The sequence below is a fragment of the Vigna radiata genome, unplaced genomic scaffold, assembly GCF_000741045.1.
Source record: "Vigna radiata var. radiata cultivar VC1973A unplaced genomic scaffold, Vradiata_ver6 scaffold_269, whole genome shotgun sequence".
Lineage (NCBI taxonomy): Eukaryota > Viridiplantae > Streptophyta > Magnoliopsida > Fabales > Fabaceae > Vigna > Vigna radiata.
In genome coordinates, this window is record NW_014543977.1 from 46,223 (window position 1) to 62,040 (window position 15,818).

Genomic DNA, 15,818 nt, shown 5'->3' on the forward strand with positions numbered 1-15,818 from the left:
TCCCCTAGCAATTAATACCGCATTATAAACAGAAGTTAGCGCAATTGATCGTCCTACCCGTATCCCTAGGTGGTATTGCAAAATCAAGAAATTACTCACCAGTTCATGTCATTACTGTACGTCCCCATATCAATAAAGACAAACATCAGTTACTGAATGAGTTAAATGATAAAGGCTTAAAAGAAAAACATTGTAAATTCCAAATAAAACCAAAGCAATGTTAAGCAAAGTTAGTCAACAAAAAGTGTACGGTTGGTTACATGGAATAAGAATTAAATTTGATACTAAATCTCCTCCTCAAGACCGTGACTCTGCTAGCAATGAAAAGGGACCAACTCCCACCAAATGGAGTGCACCGTAGCATTCAAGACAAGCTCCAAAAAGAAAGAAAAAGTAAACATTCCAGCCTCAAATGAAATTAAATCTTCAAGCATTAAATGTAACTTGCATTCAATAAAAATAAAAGGCAACTCCCATGATTCCAGTGCTTGCACAAAATCAAAGAAAGGGAAAAGTGTTTCATTCAGCCAATGCCCCTCACAGAGAACATGTTCAAAGCTTCTTCAGAATTTTTCTTTTGTTCCAGCCGAGAATGTCCTAGCAAAAGTGACGGTTGCCCCTCTTTTCTAAGGGCCATGTGTCCTTAAAAATTAGGGTGGGGTCCACCCTAAAAATCCTAAAGTTGCCAAGTGTCTTTTTACTATTTGGGCCCATCATATTTTTGTCAAAAATTGGCCCAATGTGCACAAGCTTGTCTAAAAAGTTTAAACTATTAAAATTACAATACAACTAAAATTTAAAATGTCTAAATGGAGAGTCTTGAATTTATTTGGTGTCCTCCAAGTGTCCTAAATTGTGTTTCCAAAATTTTCCCTGAAAATAATAATGCAAATAATTAGCTCAGAAAATTCAAATTAATTAAAATTAGAATTTCCGGTCAAATTAAACATAATTAGGAAAAACGGGAAAATACCGGACAATTAAGCACAATTCCCTAAATAATTCTAGCACAATAAACTAAGTGAAATCAATAAAATATCGACTCATCAGTTACTATATTTATTAGGGAGACTAGAGATAGTAAACTAATAATTGGTAATAGGTTCTCTTTGCTGAGAGATCGGGTATAGAGGAAATTAGAAAGTTGCATGAACATTGATAATAAAGTTGAATTTAATAAGAATAGTAGATGTAGGAGGGTGGATTAGGATGAAACGGTAATCCCCAACAACTCCATTCATTCATATCTTTATTTGCCAATTGATCAAGATTTTGCATTTTGCATGATTATTCTCGTTTTGCATTACAAACCCTAAATTCAATCTTTGTCAAGTTTTATGAAATTAATTCACATGAACGTCTATGCTTAAGAGTCCCTTGGGAAACGATATTCGGACTTACCGTCTATTTATTACTTGATACGATCTGGTACACTTGTCAGGGTGTTAACAGTCAGAGCTGAGGGGAACCAGGGGTATCGCGCCCACGGTTGAGCGCCAGCTTCTTCAATTAAATATGGCAAAACACTTGAGCGTCAACGCTGAGGGGAACAAGGGGTATCGCGCCCACCGCTGAGCCCCAGTCTTTGGACGTGGGCCAATTTCTGCTTTGTTTTAATGAATTATAAATAGAATTGTACGACCCTTAGAGGTCATCTTTTGACAAAAAAAGGCGCATAAACACTCTCTTCACCCCTTGGAGGCGGATTTTGGATGTGGGAGCTCCAACTTATCAAATCTAGGGTTTTTCTAATCATACTTTTTCATTCTTTTCATCTAGATTTACCATGTCTATGGTGAACTAAACTCCATTGTTGTTGAGGAAAACGATGTAATCCTTTGATACTCTCACATATTTAATTGATACTTCATTCATACGCTTGATTTCATTAATTGTTAGAGTTTTTCTTCTATTATATTTGTATGCTTTGTTTAAGACATTATTCAATAGCATAATACATGGGAAAATTCTCTTAGGAGCAATATTACCTAAACATAGGGATAGGAGGACCAATTGCCTTAAGCTTCTGTGCGAATTATTGTAATGCATGATCAATTGCTAGGGAGACTAGACATAGTAAACTAGTGATTAGGAGTAGGCTTTTTTCACCAAGACATTGGGATTAGGGTAAATTAGAAAGTGGCATTAACATTAATGAAAAAGTAGAATTCATAAGATATATGAGAGTGGATTAGGAGAAATCGGAAAAGAATTCATAAGATATATTACTTGATATGATTCGGTACACTTGTCGGACCCTTAACACCTAGCTAAGGAGGTTGCTATCAACAGCTCATTCCATTTTCCTTACGTGGATGCTATGTCATCAGTGATTTAGACGTCGTCAACGAAAAGGGCCAAATTGAACAAATTTTAGAAAAAAAAGGACCACTTTGAACACTAAAAGAACTTGAGGACCACTTTGAACAAAAGTAACTAATATATGGACCAAAATAGGTATCAAGCTATAAATATACTAGAAAATAATAACTTAGAAAAATAATTAAATTAAAATGTAATTATTTAAAAATTAATTTAAAATAATTATTTAGTGTGAAATGTAATTATTTTAAGAACTAATTAATTCAAAAATTAAAAATGTAAAATTTTAATTTGTTAGAAAATTATTTAGTTTTGTATTCAATGGAAAAAACATATTAATAGTTATTTATTTATTTTTAAGAAGTGAATTTCACAAGTATAAATTATAATCCACGATTATGATATCATGTTAATGGTTGGATTTTAAATCTAATTTGACTCTAAAAAACCTAACTTGTAAGGTGAGATTTGTACCCACTTATATTTTATAAATAGCCGATTTGAGACTTACAACTAGAGCTGCCAAAATCTGATACAAGCATGTCAAAACATCAAAAAATCATTCCATGTCTTCAAATCCCTCAGAACAAAAAACAAATTTGCAAACCCCTATTTTTGTCATTAAAAAGAGAAGAGAAAAGGAAGGGTGTTTTACCTTCTCCTTAAAGAATTTCAATGAAGTGAGGGTGAGAACATCGTCAAATGAGAGTAAATACCGTGAGAGTGATTTGTGAGAGCAGATGTTACTTTTTTGGTATACACAATGAGTGAAGAAAGTATTTTATTTTTTAGGGTTTCATAAATAAAATAATAAATTAAAAAAATAAAATTAGGTAGGTGAGTTGATGGGCCAACCCGGCTCACCACGGGTTCAACCCATATGAGCCAGGTCTAAATGAGTCGGGTTGAAATCTGACCCGCATATAAGTGGGTTGTATTTTTCAAACCCAACCCGGCCCGAACCCGTGACGGGCCGGGTGGCTCGCGGGTTGTGACCCATTTTGACGGCTCTACTTACAACATTTATAAAAGAAATATGGATTAAATAAATATAAATAAAAAAATAGAAAAATATATTTTATATTAAAATAATATTTTAGTGAAGTTTTAATGTTTTTCTACAAAATTAAAATTTACATATAATCATAGGAATAGTATTCTTTATAAAATATTATTTTTATTTGAATAATTATTATTATATTTCTAAATATTTTAATTATTATATTTATTATTTATATATCAATAACTTAAATTATATAAAATGTTTTTCACTATTTTCTTTTAAATTATTTGCTATATTTTTTTTTGTGAAATTTTCCAAACAAAATTTACAAACAAATTGTTTCAAAATTTATAAATCTTAATATCGTTAATAAATTTTCTTATTTACATGTTTTTTTAAATAATTATCATTTTTTATAATCAATTAATTTTCTAAATAATTAATTTTATTAATTACCATATTTTATATAGTTATTTTTCTACTTAAATAGTTTATAATAATTATTTTGTAGAAGCATAAAATTATAAAAGGTTAAACAAAATTTAAAAATGAATTCAGAGTAGAATGTATTAAAGAATCACTAGTGGAAAAACGCTGATTAACGTTGGTTATTTTGGACTTTTAACGTCTACTAAACAACCTACGCCATTACCGGTGATGTCAATGGGACGTCGGACAGACACCCAACAAACATCTACAATGCCATGACCGACATCTAAAAGCAGTATATAGATGTCGGACTACACATTAACCGACGTCTAAAAGCACATAAAAACTTCAAACATGTCACTAAGCGATGTCTAAAGTCACTATAGACGTTGGTTAATGCATTAACCGACATCTAATACAATTGTTGTGTTTTAGTGCAGTTTTGTTCCTGTCTTTGGATAGCCTAGTAGCACACTCTCCTTTTGCTAGTTTCCCTAAAAAAAAGCTTGCGTCTTTTGAATTTCTAATGGCATTTCAACCCAACACCAAACCTGGATTGTTGCTTAGTTCCATTTTCAATCGCAAGAGGAAAAAATTACAGTGAAACGATAACTAGGCAACGACCCAGGTTCATTTTTGGGTCGAAACGTCACCATAAATCCAAAAGACGCTGTTTTCTTTCTTGGAGGCAGCTAGCAAAGGGAGAATGTGGTACTACGTTACCCAAGAAAGGAACAAAACTGCACTAAAACACAACACAAAGAAAACAAATTTTAATCAGTTGGACTAGAAGATAATCGATGAAACACCGACAAAGGTTAAACGGTAACCATAAAAAACCACGCACCTGGGATGCTTTGCCGCAAGAGAGGAAAACGAGAGGAGGAAGACGATGATGTTATCAGAAACACTAATGCAATGCCGCAAGAGAGAAAAAGAAGAGATGCCGCAAGAGAAAAAGGAGAAGAGGAAGATGATATTAGAAACTTCAATGCCGCGAAGAGTCTACGGTTTATTTAAAATGAAATGGGGCGTCGGTTGCTCCAGAAACCGACGTCTATAGTCACCTAGACGTCGGTTATCTAACTAATTTGACGTCCAAGATAACATTTAATCTGTCTTTTTGAATGCCTAGTAGATGTCGGTTTAAAGGGGAGCCGACGTCTAGGAAGCTGAACCGATTGACGTTTCATTTACTATCAGGGATGTTGACGACAGTTGTGAAGTGACGCCGACGTCTATAATAATTTAGATGTCGGTGCCCCTCTGTTGGACGTCTGAGTTTGGTGAACATAATTAATTATAGGCACATAGACGTCTCTCCCATTAAACACGAATGTCTAAATTGCAGAAATTTGTGTCTTCCTGCCTTCCAGACAGGTCATAGACGTCGCTTTTTCACTAAATGATGTCTAAGCGCCTGGGAATCAAGTGAAGAGCATTAATTGTAGCCTTGTAGACGTTGGCCCCTCATTAAAACCGACGTCAATAAACTGTCTTATCGCCTACCTCAGGCCATTAGACGTTAGTGTAGGGCAGAGCAGACGTCTACAATCTCATAGACGTTGCCTTCCCTTGAAACTGATGTCTAGGTTACCAACTTATTTACGGTAATGCCACCGTCCGCACATATACGTCGGGCTTCTCTCGAACCGACGTCTTGTGGGTGACGTTAAACAGTGTTTTTGCACTAGTGAATGTAAATAAATCAAACACTAACATGAAACATTATTTGACATAGAAAAAAGAATTCAATTGAATTAGCAAAATTATATTATTTAGTTTTAAAGTTTAAGGATGAGTATCAAAATTAAGGATGAATTATGTGCTTAAGTTTAGAAACTAAAGATATATTTAATTTAATTATAGATTTAGTTTCCTTAATTTTAAAATAAAAAGAAATGTAGTTCACAGTTCGGTTATTTAGAAACTAGTTACCAAGTATACTTCTATTGAAATTACATTCAACCAGGTTCAGAATTCCGTAACCGGAATTGAAACTACCATATTCGATTTACTTAGATAACTATTTAGCACAATATCTTAGTGAAATTAAGTAAAGTTAAAAAAATATTTTGAAAAGAAAAAATCTGATAAAAATACATACAGAAAATATATATTTCAAGTAGGGATGACAACGGGTCATGTCGGGCACGGATAGTGCCTACCCACAACCAGACCCGACAAAAAATAATCCACCTGCTACCCGTACGGCTAGCCGCTTAAAAAATATCCACGGATATTTTAAAACCTACAAATATCCGCGGATACCCGTAAATATTTAAAAAAAATATATTTTTATAAATTATTAAAATAAAATTTAAATAAAATTACAAGAAAAAATATATAAAATATAATATAAATTAAATTAAATATAAATTAAAATTTAATTTTTGTTTCGGTTGAATTGGTCTAAGGGGTTGTCGTCCTTCTTTGCTTTGTTCTCTTTTGATCTTCAATCCTTCCTAAGAATGTCATCCACTCTGAGCCTGTGGCAGACAAGCTCATTAATTAACCATTAATGCAGTATATATTTAGGTAATCAAACCTAATAATCAATAATTAATACCGTATATTTTATAAAGAGGAAGAGAATCTGACCTATTAATTAGTGCAGTATATTTTTAGGCAATCAAATCCAATATGTAAAGAGTAAGACAATGTGACATATTAATACCTGTTAATTGTCCATAAATGACAATTAATTTCGATCGGTATACTTCATATAGTACAATTTTAATTAAATTTAACCTTGTAAAATATAAATTAATGTTAATTTTAATTAATTTAAATTAATAAAATAAAAATTAAATTTTTATTTTTATTTTTTACGGGTAGCGGATATCCACAGGTATGGATAGTATAATACCCGTACTCAACCCGTTTATAAGCGGGTATTAAATTACCCGTTATCCCGAGTTCCGGGTATTAAATATCTGCAGGTATCAACTATCCGTCATAGATTATATCCGCGGATATCCGCGGGCGCGGATTTTTTTACCATCCCTAATTACAAGTATCTTTTAACATAGAAGTACTCTCGAAATTGATTTTTATATTCCGATTCTACTATCTAAATCCTTGATCCCAGCCAATTTCCATATAAGCCTGTATTACTCTCTTCTTCTATAATTTTATTAAATATTGTTACTCATGTCAGAACTAAAATATTGAAAATGAAAGTTTCGATATGTAAAATGTTAATTACGGTATAACATTCAGTCAATATTATAAAAATATAATTTCATATGGCATTTAGCAAAACATATGATAATTTTTCCATTTTTCAGACATAGGATGAACTTGACAACAGGGTTACCATTATTGGTGATATTGATCTAAGTGAGAGATACTCAATTAATGAAGAGCTCAAGCAAGTGAAAAAAATAAGAAGAAAATAATGGGTATTAAACAACAGAGTGTACCATCACCAACATGTTTAAATCACTATGTAGTCTTAGCCTATTCTTGCAGGAGTCAAGTCAGTCGAAAAAGAAAGTGGCAAAAAATAAACCTAAAATAGGTTCTAGTGCTTAACCAAAGAAGGTTATTATTGGATGTTATATCTTGGTTAGTTGGATCTTCGATTTATATTTAACCTTTAAATCCACCAATTTAGCAAATAATTCAGAGTAGTGGTTGAGGTGAGAATACCATCTGCGTTAGGTTTGTTTCACTTTTCTATCTTTTGTGGCGGCTCATATTTCGCTTCAGGTACTAACTGTTGTGCTCATCTCTCCAACCCATCCTCAAACCAAACACTATAAATTCAAATATCCTCATTCTTCTTCTTCTTTAGCAAAACCCTACTCATTGTTTGATAACTGTTTTTGGTAAAAACATTGGTTTCTTCTTCAAGTTACTTTCTTAATTCATTTTTTTTTTTGGAAAATTTTTCTGGCAAAAACTGTATATATAGCTGAATGGCTAGAAGGATTATGGGTTTTTCTCCTAATAGAGGGCAGGGTCCACAGTACCCACCTATGGTTAGACAAAGGTCTTTCTACAACCTCAGATTTGAGGATGTTCAGAGACCGTTGTTGGGAAACACAGGGAATGAAAGTGCATATCTTGTGCAAGACCCTTCATGTGATCATCATTCATTTACCAAAACCAGTGGCATTGGTGAGGCTTGGAGGGGAATTGTTGACCATGAACACATGAACAGGTCGGTAGAAACCCTCTTGAATGAACCTACTTTAGGGGAATCAACTTTAGAACATGTCCTAGCTAATGCAGGTGTGATCAATGTAGCTGATCAGAATGCCAACGTTCACACTCTGCCACCAATGGTGATTGATTCAATACATCAACAACATTGGTTGCAAATTCCTTCTGTTAGCACCCACCAACCTCATCATCATCATCATGATCAGTCACAGATAATTGGAAACTCTCAAGATTTCAGTGTTTCTAATAACTCATTCTACGATAGCCAACTTAGTTATTCAGAAAACTCAGCGGGGATTCCAATGTCTCCTTCCTATTCAGATTCTTCTAAGACCTCTCTTTTTACGAAGAGAAAGCACTCAAATGATGAGATGCTGGAAAAGGCTGTAGAGAGAAGACAAAAGAGGATGGCTAAGAACAGGGAATCTGCAGCAAGATCTAGGGCAAAGAAGCAGGTTAGTTCAATGTCTCGTCAACTTTCATGCAGTCATAGAAATTTTTATATCACTGTAGTTTGTTCTTTATCATATTGTTTCTTCCAGGAACACATACATAGATTAGAGAACGAGAAGTGTCGCCTTCAGAAAGTGAATTGCTGGCTCAAAAAGCTGAAGGTACATTCAGCAATCCATTTTCAACTGAAAATAGTTTTGTTTTGTATGTATGTGTTGTGCTAATAATTACTTTTTATGATATTTTATTCATGACTGCATCGCACAATTGTTCTTCTTTTGTAAGTAAATAGATTTGTATTTAGTGAAGACAAAGCACTACACACAGGTAAGTGCACATATATTTGTAAGCCAACGAGCACAAGTATGATTCTTGTATGTGCAAGTGTTTGTTATGTACAATGAAAAAGACATTTTCTATTCCATTTTAATAATCCAATGTTAGATGTACAAAAGAGAAGAAGACCATTATCACAAAAAATGGAAATATATAAAACAGTGCAAAGATTGTGTTTTCGACTACCTTAGCAAAAGAGCATGTCAAATAAAACTAATGCAAGGTTCTAAAAGTGTAGGAGACTAGCCGCATAAGCATGAGTACAAGGAACATCTTTGTTTGTTTGGAGGGTTTATTCTAACAACAAACGATGGAAGTACAAGGCGTGTTTGGAAAGTGTTTCAGTATGGGATCCGAGACTAACACTCCTTACTCTTTCCTTCCCTCTGATCGATCTTTCAATGTTAGCAGTTGTAATCTACACGTTATCACTCTGACACTCAAATCAACAAGATCACAATTAGGGTAAAATTATTGATAACTAATTCAAAGAGAGTACCTGGTTCAATCATTTATAGAGATTAGGCCTTAACTTCTTTTGTAACCGCTATATCATATTCCGTAACATCCGTCCCTCACTCGTAACCACCTCACCACGTCAATTTCTTATTCCAAAATACTCGCTCATCACCCTTAGTCACACTTCAACTCCTTACCACCTTGTTTCCTTCAGTTTATACCTTGACTGATAACCCCTGACTGATCGCTTATTGTTCTCCACCATTCTCTTATCGTTCTCCACCGATGGGTAAAACTTCCTATACTACATAAAGTTTGTTTTATGGGCATATCTAGTTTCTATTTTTATCATTAAAAAAATACTTGGTTATTCAAACTCTTTCACAAAAACATTCTGAAGTTTAGTTTGAAACAAAGAAAAACAAGTTTAAATGATATAAAGAGAAAAGGTGTAACAGTGACAACCTTACTCTTCTATATATTAAAATAAATGTATATAAAAAAATTAAAAGAATTAAAGATACTATATCAGAGAGTATAAAAATTAATTTTAATTTGTAAAGAAATTTATTTCTCTTGAGAAGCTAATTCTTCCGGCCACAAAAGAAAAAAAAAATATTCTAATTAACTTCACTTATTATTTTACTCCCCTAACCTTGACCTCAAATCGATTCCCATCCTTCAGTTACTGTTTTTTTTTTTATTTAATTGGTAAGTATTGATTTGGTGCAATCTCTCATAATTAACCTTAAAACTCCCTCAATTGGTTAGTGTTTTCATTTTATTTGCTTAGGGCATTCGGTGCAAATGTGTTATTCTTTCTCTTTCATTTCACTTTCAGTCATTGGCATTCTTTGAATTTATTGACAAGTTATTTTAGTTAAAAGTTTTGCTTAACGTTGAAGGGTCTAGCAAAAAATCTTAGTTGTTTTCTATATACTGATTTAGGGCATTTTAAAAAAAAAATTACAATCTAGTTTATTATTTATTTTTTTATTTTTTTTGTCTTCAACATTTTATTAAGCTTTTCTCTTCTTCTTTTTCTCCAGAAGACAAGTTTTATTTAATTTCTTTCTCTTCAACAACTCATAAGTATGAATTATTGTGTTTTATATTATTTTTACAAAAGTTAGCTTTTGTTATTTTTAACATTTAACAAGAAAATATTTTTTCTATTATTATTATTATTTGGATAATTTTATATATATATATATATATATAGACACACACATATTCATGTCTTTGGACTAAAAATCACACATACACAAACTGTGGGGTTTTAATTTTCTTTTCCCTTTGTTTGGTACGTAAGATCTCGTAGTAGAACCTAGTTTATCAACATTTTAAGAAATAAAGAGTTTTTTTTTTTTTCTGGATTCTTTTTCATTCAATTCTTTATAATCAAAATTAGGTGTATAACTCTTTTTTTATTGTATAGGCTTGCTTGCCTAGATAGGAGTATGCAGTATATTTATTTTATTAACATTACATTCTAACACAAAAGAGATGTGTATTAACAATTCGGTAGTATTAATTTGACATATACAAAATTATAATATATATTAATATATTTTTAGAATGGATTATCAAATATTTTATCTTAATGGGTAAAAGTATCATTTCTGTGATGTCTTTACGACACAATATGCATCACGCCAATTTTGAAACTAATAGTACACACTATTTTACGAGAAGTATTAAATGATTAGATAGTTTCTGCTGTAAAATTTTAAACGGGTAAGTTAATTCAACTTATCATTATTAAATTATTAGATAATTATTATAAAAAATTTATACTATGATTCTGATTTCATAATAGTATGAAACTGCTTATAATGTCTGCGTATAGTATTTTATTTTTCAATAATGCAAGAATTTAATTCAAATATTGATTGTTGAAAGTTTTTATAATCGTTATAGACGTTAGTGCGTGCAAAATTGCTCGTGTAATTTTAAAACTATATGCAGGATAAATTGCAATTAACAGATGGTGTGAATTTGCTAACCAATAATTCATAAAATCAAACTCGTGTCAATACTTTTTTTTAAAATAACAAGGTTCATTAAGGAGATTAGTTCCGATGGCCCCAAGAATTTTCTAACTATAGAACTTCCATTCATTCTTAATAATTATTTTTCTTTAAAATGTTATATTCCGATATTTTTTGCGTTAATAAATATTTTATTCATATTCAAATATTTAGTTATTTATATCAAGACAAAGCCAAAATGACTAACGTGCCAAGCTTCAACGTATTCTTTTGACATGTTTTTGAAGAAAAAAAATATGATTTAATAGTTTTTAGGTAGGGAATGACATAAACTTTGATGAAAATTTCCGCATTCATTAGTTATATGGACATGAATAATATCTGAGTTTTTTTATGGATGTAGGTATGTATATCTCATCTCTATATATGTCCTAATACTCATTCGTACCTTCATTTTCATCCATGTTTAAATTTTTAAAATAGTTATTGTTTATTTTATATATTTTATTCTTAATTTTTAGTTTTATAATATTTCCTTTTTTTTCTCCTACACACTTTTTTCTCTTTCCTCTAATTTGGCTTGAAATTCATTCACATCTCTAAGATATTTATTTTTCTTATCAGAACATTTGTGTATGTCAATTAAATATATTTTATCTCACATTTAAATACTTTTATTCCTTTTTAATATCTTATTTATTATTATTTTTTCACATGAGAATTAAGGATTCGATAACATAAATGTTTCATTTACTAAGTAATATAAAAAACTTATCTTTTTTATTATTTTATCATTAATGTTTAAAAAACTCTTTTGTTGTGTTAAAGTAATTTTCATTGTCATTAGGAATTTGACTAGTTTGATGTCTAAAAAGTTTTTAAATTTCTAAGGTATTTTTTGTTTAATCATATTCTTAATTATACATTTATTTTGCTTTGTGAAATTTCATCTATCAATTTGTTTTTAAGTCAAACATTTAATCATTTTTACTTTTTTTTAAACTTTATTTACTATAATATAATAATTTAATGTGATTCTCATAAATCTTGTTTATCACCATCGAACATATATTAAAACTCAAAAAGATAATTTTTTAGTTATTATTAATTTAATCTTTCAAATAGTCTATTAAATTTTTATTAGTTTATAAAAAAATAGATTACATAAGAATTTAAATAATGAAAGTAAAAAGACTTAAAATATTTTTTAATTTGAATATATGTTTTCCTTTTACAATTTTTTAAAAATGTTCTTAAATTTTTTTTATTTTATTTCATTAATGTTTACAAATTTTATTAATATTATAGTTTTCATAAATTTTTATTTGATACTCTAATTTGAAATGTATAGAATTTTAATTTATTTTTTTATATTGAAGAAATAAGAGTACATCTTTTTCATACTTTGGGTTTGAATATGAGTATCGAGATGATTTCTTCTTTGGGAATGAGTATAAGATAAAACTCTCACTATGTTGCCATCCATATCTGCTCATTTATAATTAAAAAAAAAGAAATAGTTTATATGATTTATTCAACATAAAAACTAAGTTTAATAACATCTTTATATTTATAATAATACTTTTCATATTTTTTTCTTTATTGATTTTTTTATTCGATGCGTTCTCTATATTTTTAAAAAGGGTTATATAATCTATCTCATATGAAAAGTATAAAATAAAAAATCAAACGGATTTCCAACATGCACGTAGTTATTTCCGAGAAATATAATTAATATTAATACAATGATTTAAAAAATAAATAAAAACTCTTTATCTTGAAAATTAGTCTTTTATTGCATTGCCTTGATGATTGATTATTACTAAAACAATTTAGGCAATGTAAGTTGTTTGCTTTGAAAAATATAGTTTACTAGTTAGTAAAAGAAGTGACTTTTTTAAGTAAAATTGATAATAATATAAGGAGAAAAATAAATGTTGGTAATATTTATATTTTTATTTTTTATAAATAGAAGAAAAATAAGTTACTCGATGGTTGTTTCTTGAGAATATTCTTATTAGCAATTGGATTGTTTTATAAGAGTAGCTCATTTATTGCAATTTCTCGTCAATCTTTGTTTAATTTTAGGAGTAAAGGAAAGGAGAATGAACAATAATGGCTTAACAACCAGATCATATTTGCTAAATGAAGCTCCAATAAAAAGGTTAGTCATTAGCAAGTTGGACTTAAACACTATAATGAAATCAAAATTTAAAATTGAAAAACTAAAAGTGATGAACTATTGACTTTTCCAAACTCGTTAAATATTACTATATACTACAAATTAAGATCTAGGACTCGTTTGTCTAAGATTTTTCTACTCGATGATAATTTTCTAATTGTAAACTACTCGGTGATAACCATTTTCCTGATTATGAACAGAGAAAATTAACTTCCATTTTACTGCTAATTAATGTCTGAAATCAATTGCTAAATTACTTAGATTAAAAATATTTTTTTAAATAACAAAAATAGTCTTTAATATTTTTCATATCAATAATTGCAGGAATTGGGTGAAAAGTTATTTTCATCTACAAGTCTCACTCCAAGATACCAACTACGTCGTACCAGCTCAACCACATTTTAGCTTCATTCGTTACAATGGCTTTCAGAAATACGTGATTTTCATCTCATTGCTTCATTTTTTAAACAGAGAATTGTATAGCGTTTGCAAAACAATAATGAGCCTTATGTATTTTTAGAGTATTCAACTGTTCATAGAAGGAAAATGGTTTGCATATCGAGGAATCTACTGAGAAATTTAGAGTTCTAAAGAATCTTGTAAGGTCCGTGCTACTAAAGCATTCTTTTTTTTTTTATATGGCTAGAATAAATTATTTTTTCCTCTGTAAATATGTCGATATTTTAGTTTACTTTTTTATACATTTTTTTTATATGAGAATAAAGTTTCTAAAGTTTTAGGTCAAATTGTTTATTGTGCTTTTATAATTATTTTCCTTTTAAGCCTTTACTGAGAAATCTATAATTTGCAACCAGGAAGTCATCTTCCAGCAAAGGCTTGTTTTCATTGCTGGAAGAAGCACATTTTGTGTTGGACTTGGAAGACTCAACACAAGATGAATAAGTTATTGTTGAGTTTTTCTGATGATAATACTATATATAACTAAGTATCGATATATCTTGAATTGATAATTGTTTAAAACATCAAACTCTGAAGTTGAATTTTTGAGTACATGTTGTTGATCAGTGGAACTATTTTGATAACATTTTGTATTAAACTAACTTCAAATTATTTAAAAGCACACTTTAAATTTAAAGATAAGTTAAGAAGGATTAATTTCAAGATTTGATCACAATCTATTTATATTATGCATTTACGAGATATTCAAATTAATATTATTATAAATATTAAAATTGAATATAATTATGGTATACTTAGTGATAGAGTGGGGTAAAAATGATTAATTTGTACTGTACTATAGTTAATTATACTATATTATACAAAAAAATTGATCCACTTTTACTAAAAATTCAGTATACTATTTTAAGGTTCAGTTTTTAAAAACTGAACTTATAACAATTTTGATTCAGTTAATTGTGAGAACTGTATCTACTATTTCCTCCTCTCTAGTTCCAGTTCAATTGCTTCGTCTAGTCAAGAAAACCTTATTTAATAATAAAATATTAATGAAAGAAATTGTTCACACAAAAGATTAATAATTAATTTTTTAAGACAATTTTTTTATCACAAATTTTTATATTTTTTTTTATCAATAAACATATATTACTTTTTAAATAATATTATTTTAAGTAATAAAAGTAAAATATATATATTTTTTTAAATTTAATTTTATTAAAGGATTAAGTAATAGAAATCATAAAAGAAAAAGAGACTATATAAAAAAAATAATACTTTAAATATATTATATTCTTTAACATATTAAATATGTAAAAATATGTTAAAAAATGTGTATAAGAGCAAACACTAAAATAACTATTTATTTTAAAATTTAACTTACTTTAAAATAAATATCAATATTATTATTTTTAAATGATAGTATTTTATAGCCTAATACTAAAATATATTTTTTAACGTTAAATTTTATTAAATGACTATATAATGATGAAATATCATAAAAAAGAGTAATATAGCAAAACTAATTAATATTATAGAAATATCAAATGACAAAAATTAATAAAAGTTTATTAAGAGTAACTTTTCTAGTATTATTTTTTATTATATTATAATAATTAATAAATATTATTTTAATTTTTACATAATAAAATATAAATAATAAACAATTGATTAATAAAACAATTTTACGAGGCAACAAAATAAATATAAATAAAAAATTATTTTAGCATAAAATAAGTAGATAAAATGATAAAATAAATTATATACACATATAAAAAATTATAAATAAAAAATTAAAAAATAAGGTTTAATAGGTTCGGAGGTCTCTGTATTTGGGGGTTTGTTTCAATTGGGTCCTCCAATTTTGAAAGTGATCAATTAGGTCTCTAATTTTGTCAATTTGAATCAATAAAAGTCTTTCCGTTAAATGCAGTTAACGTCGTGAAGTTTTTGAACATGTGGTATGCTGACGCTTCCAGGTGGCACCATTTCAAGTGCATAGGTGGATTATAAAAGGGTGAAATCCCTTTTAATTTAGGGATTTCACCTTCAAATACAC

At 29.2% G+C, this 15,818-nt stretch overlaps 1 protein-coding gene across 1 annotated transcript in view; it reads left to right on the plus strand.

The window, feature by feature from the left end:
* The first annotated feature begins 7,677 nt into the window (after positions 1-7,677).
* Positions 7,678-15,818, plus strand: part of LOC106755049 (ABSCISIC ACID-INSENSITIVE 5-like protein 3) — a 15,950-nt gene continuing 7,809 nt past the window's right edge. Inside the window, exons 1-2 of the mRNA XM_014637147.1 lie at positions 7,678-8,379; positions 8,467-8,538. Coding sequence (XP_014492633.1) covers positions 7,678-8,379; positions 8,467-8,538 — 774 coding nt within the window. The remainder of the gene's footprint in view (positions 8,380-8,466; positions 8,539-15,818) is intronic.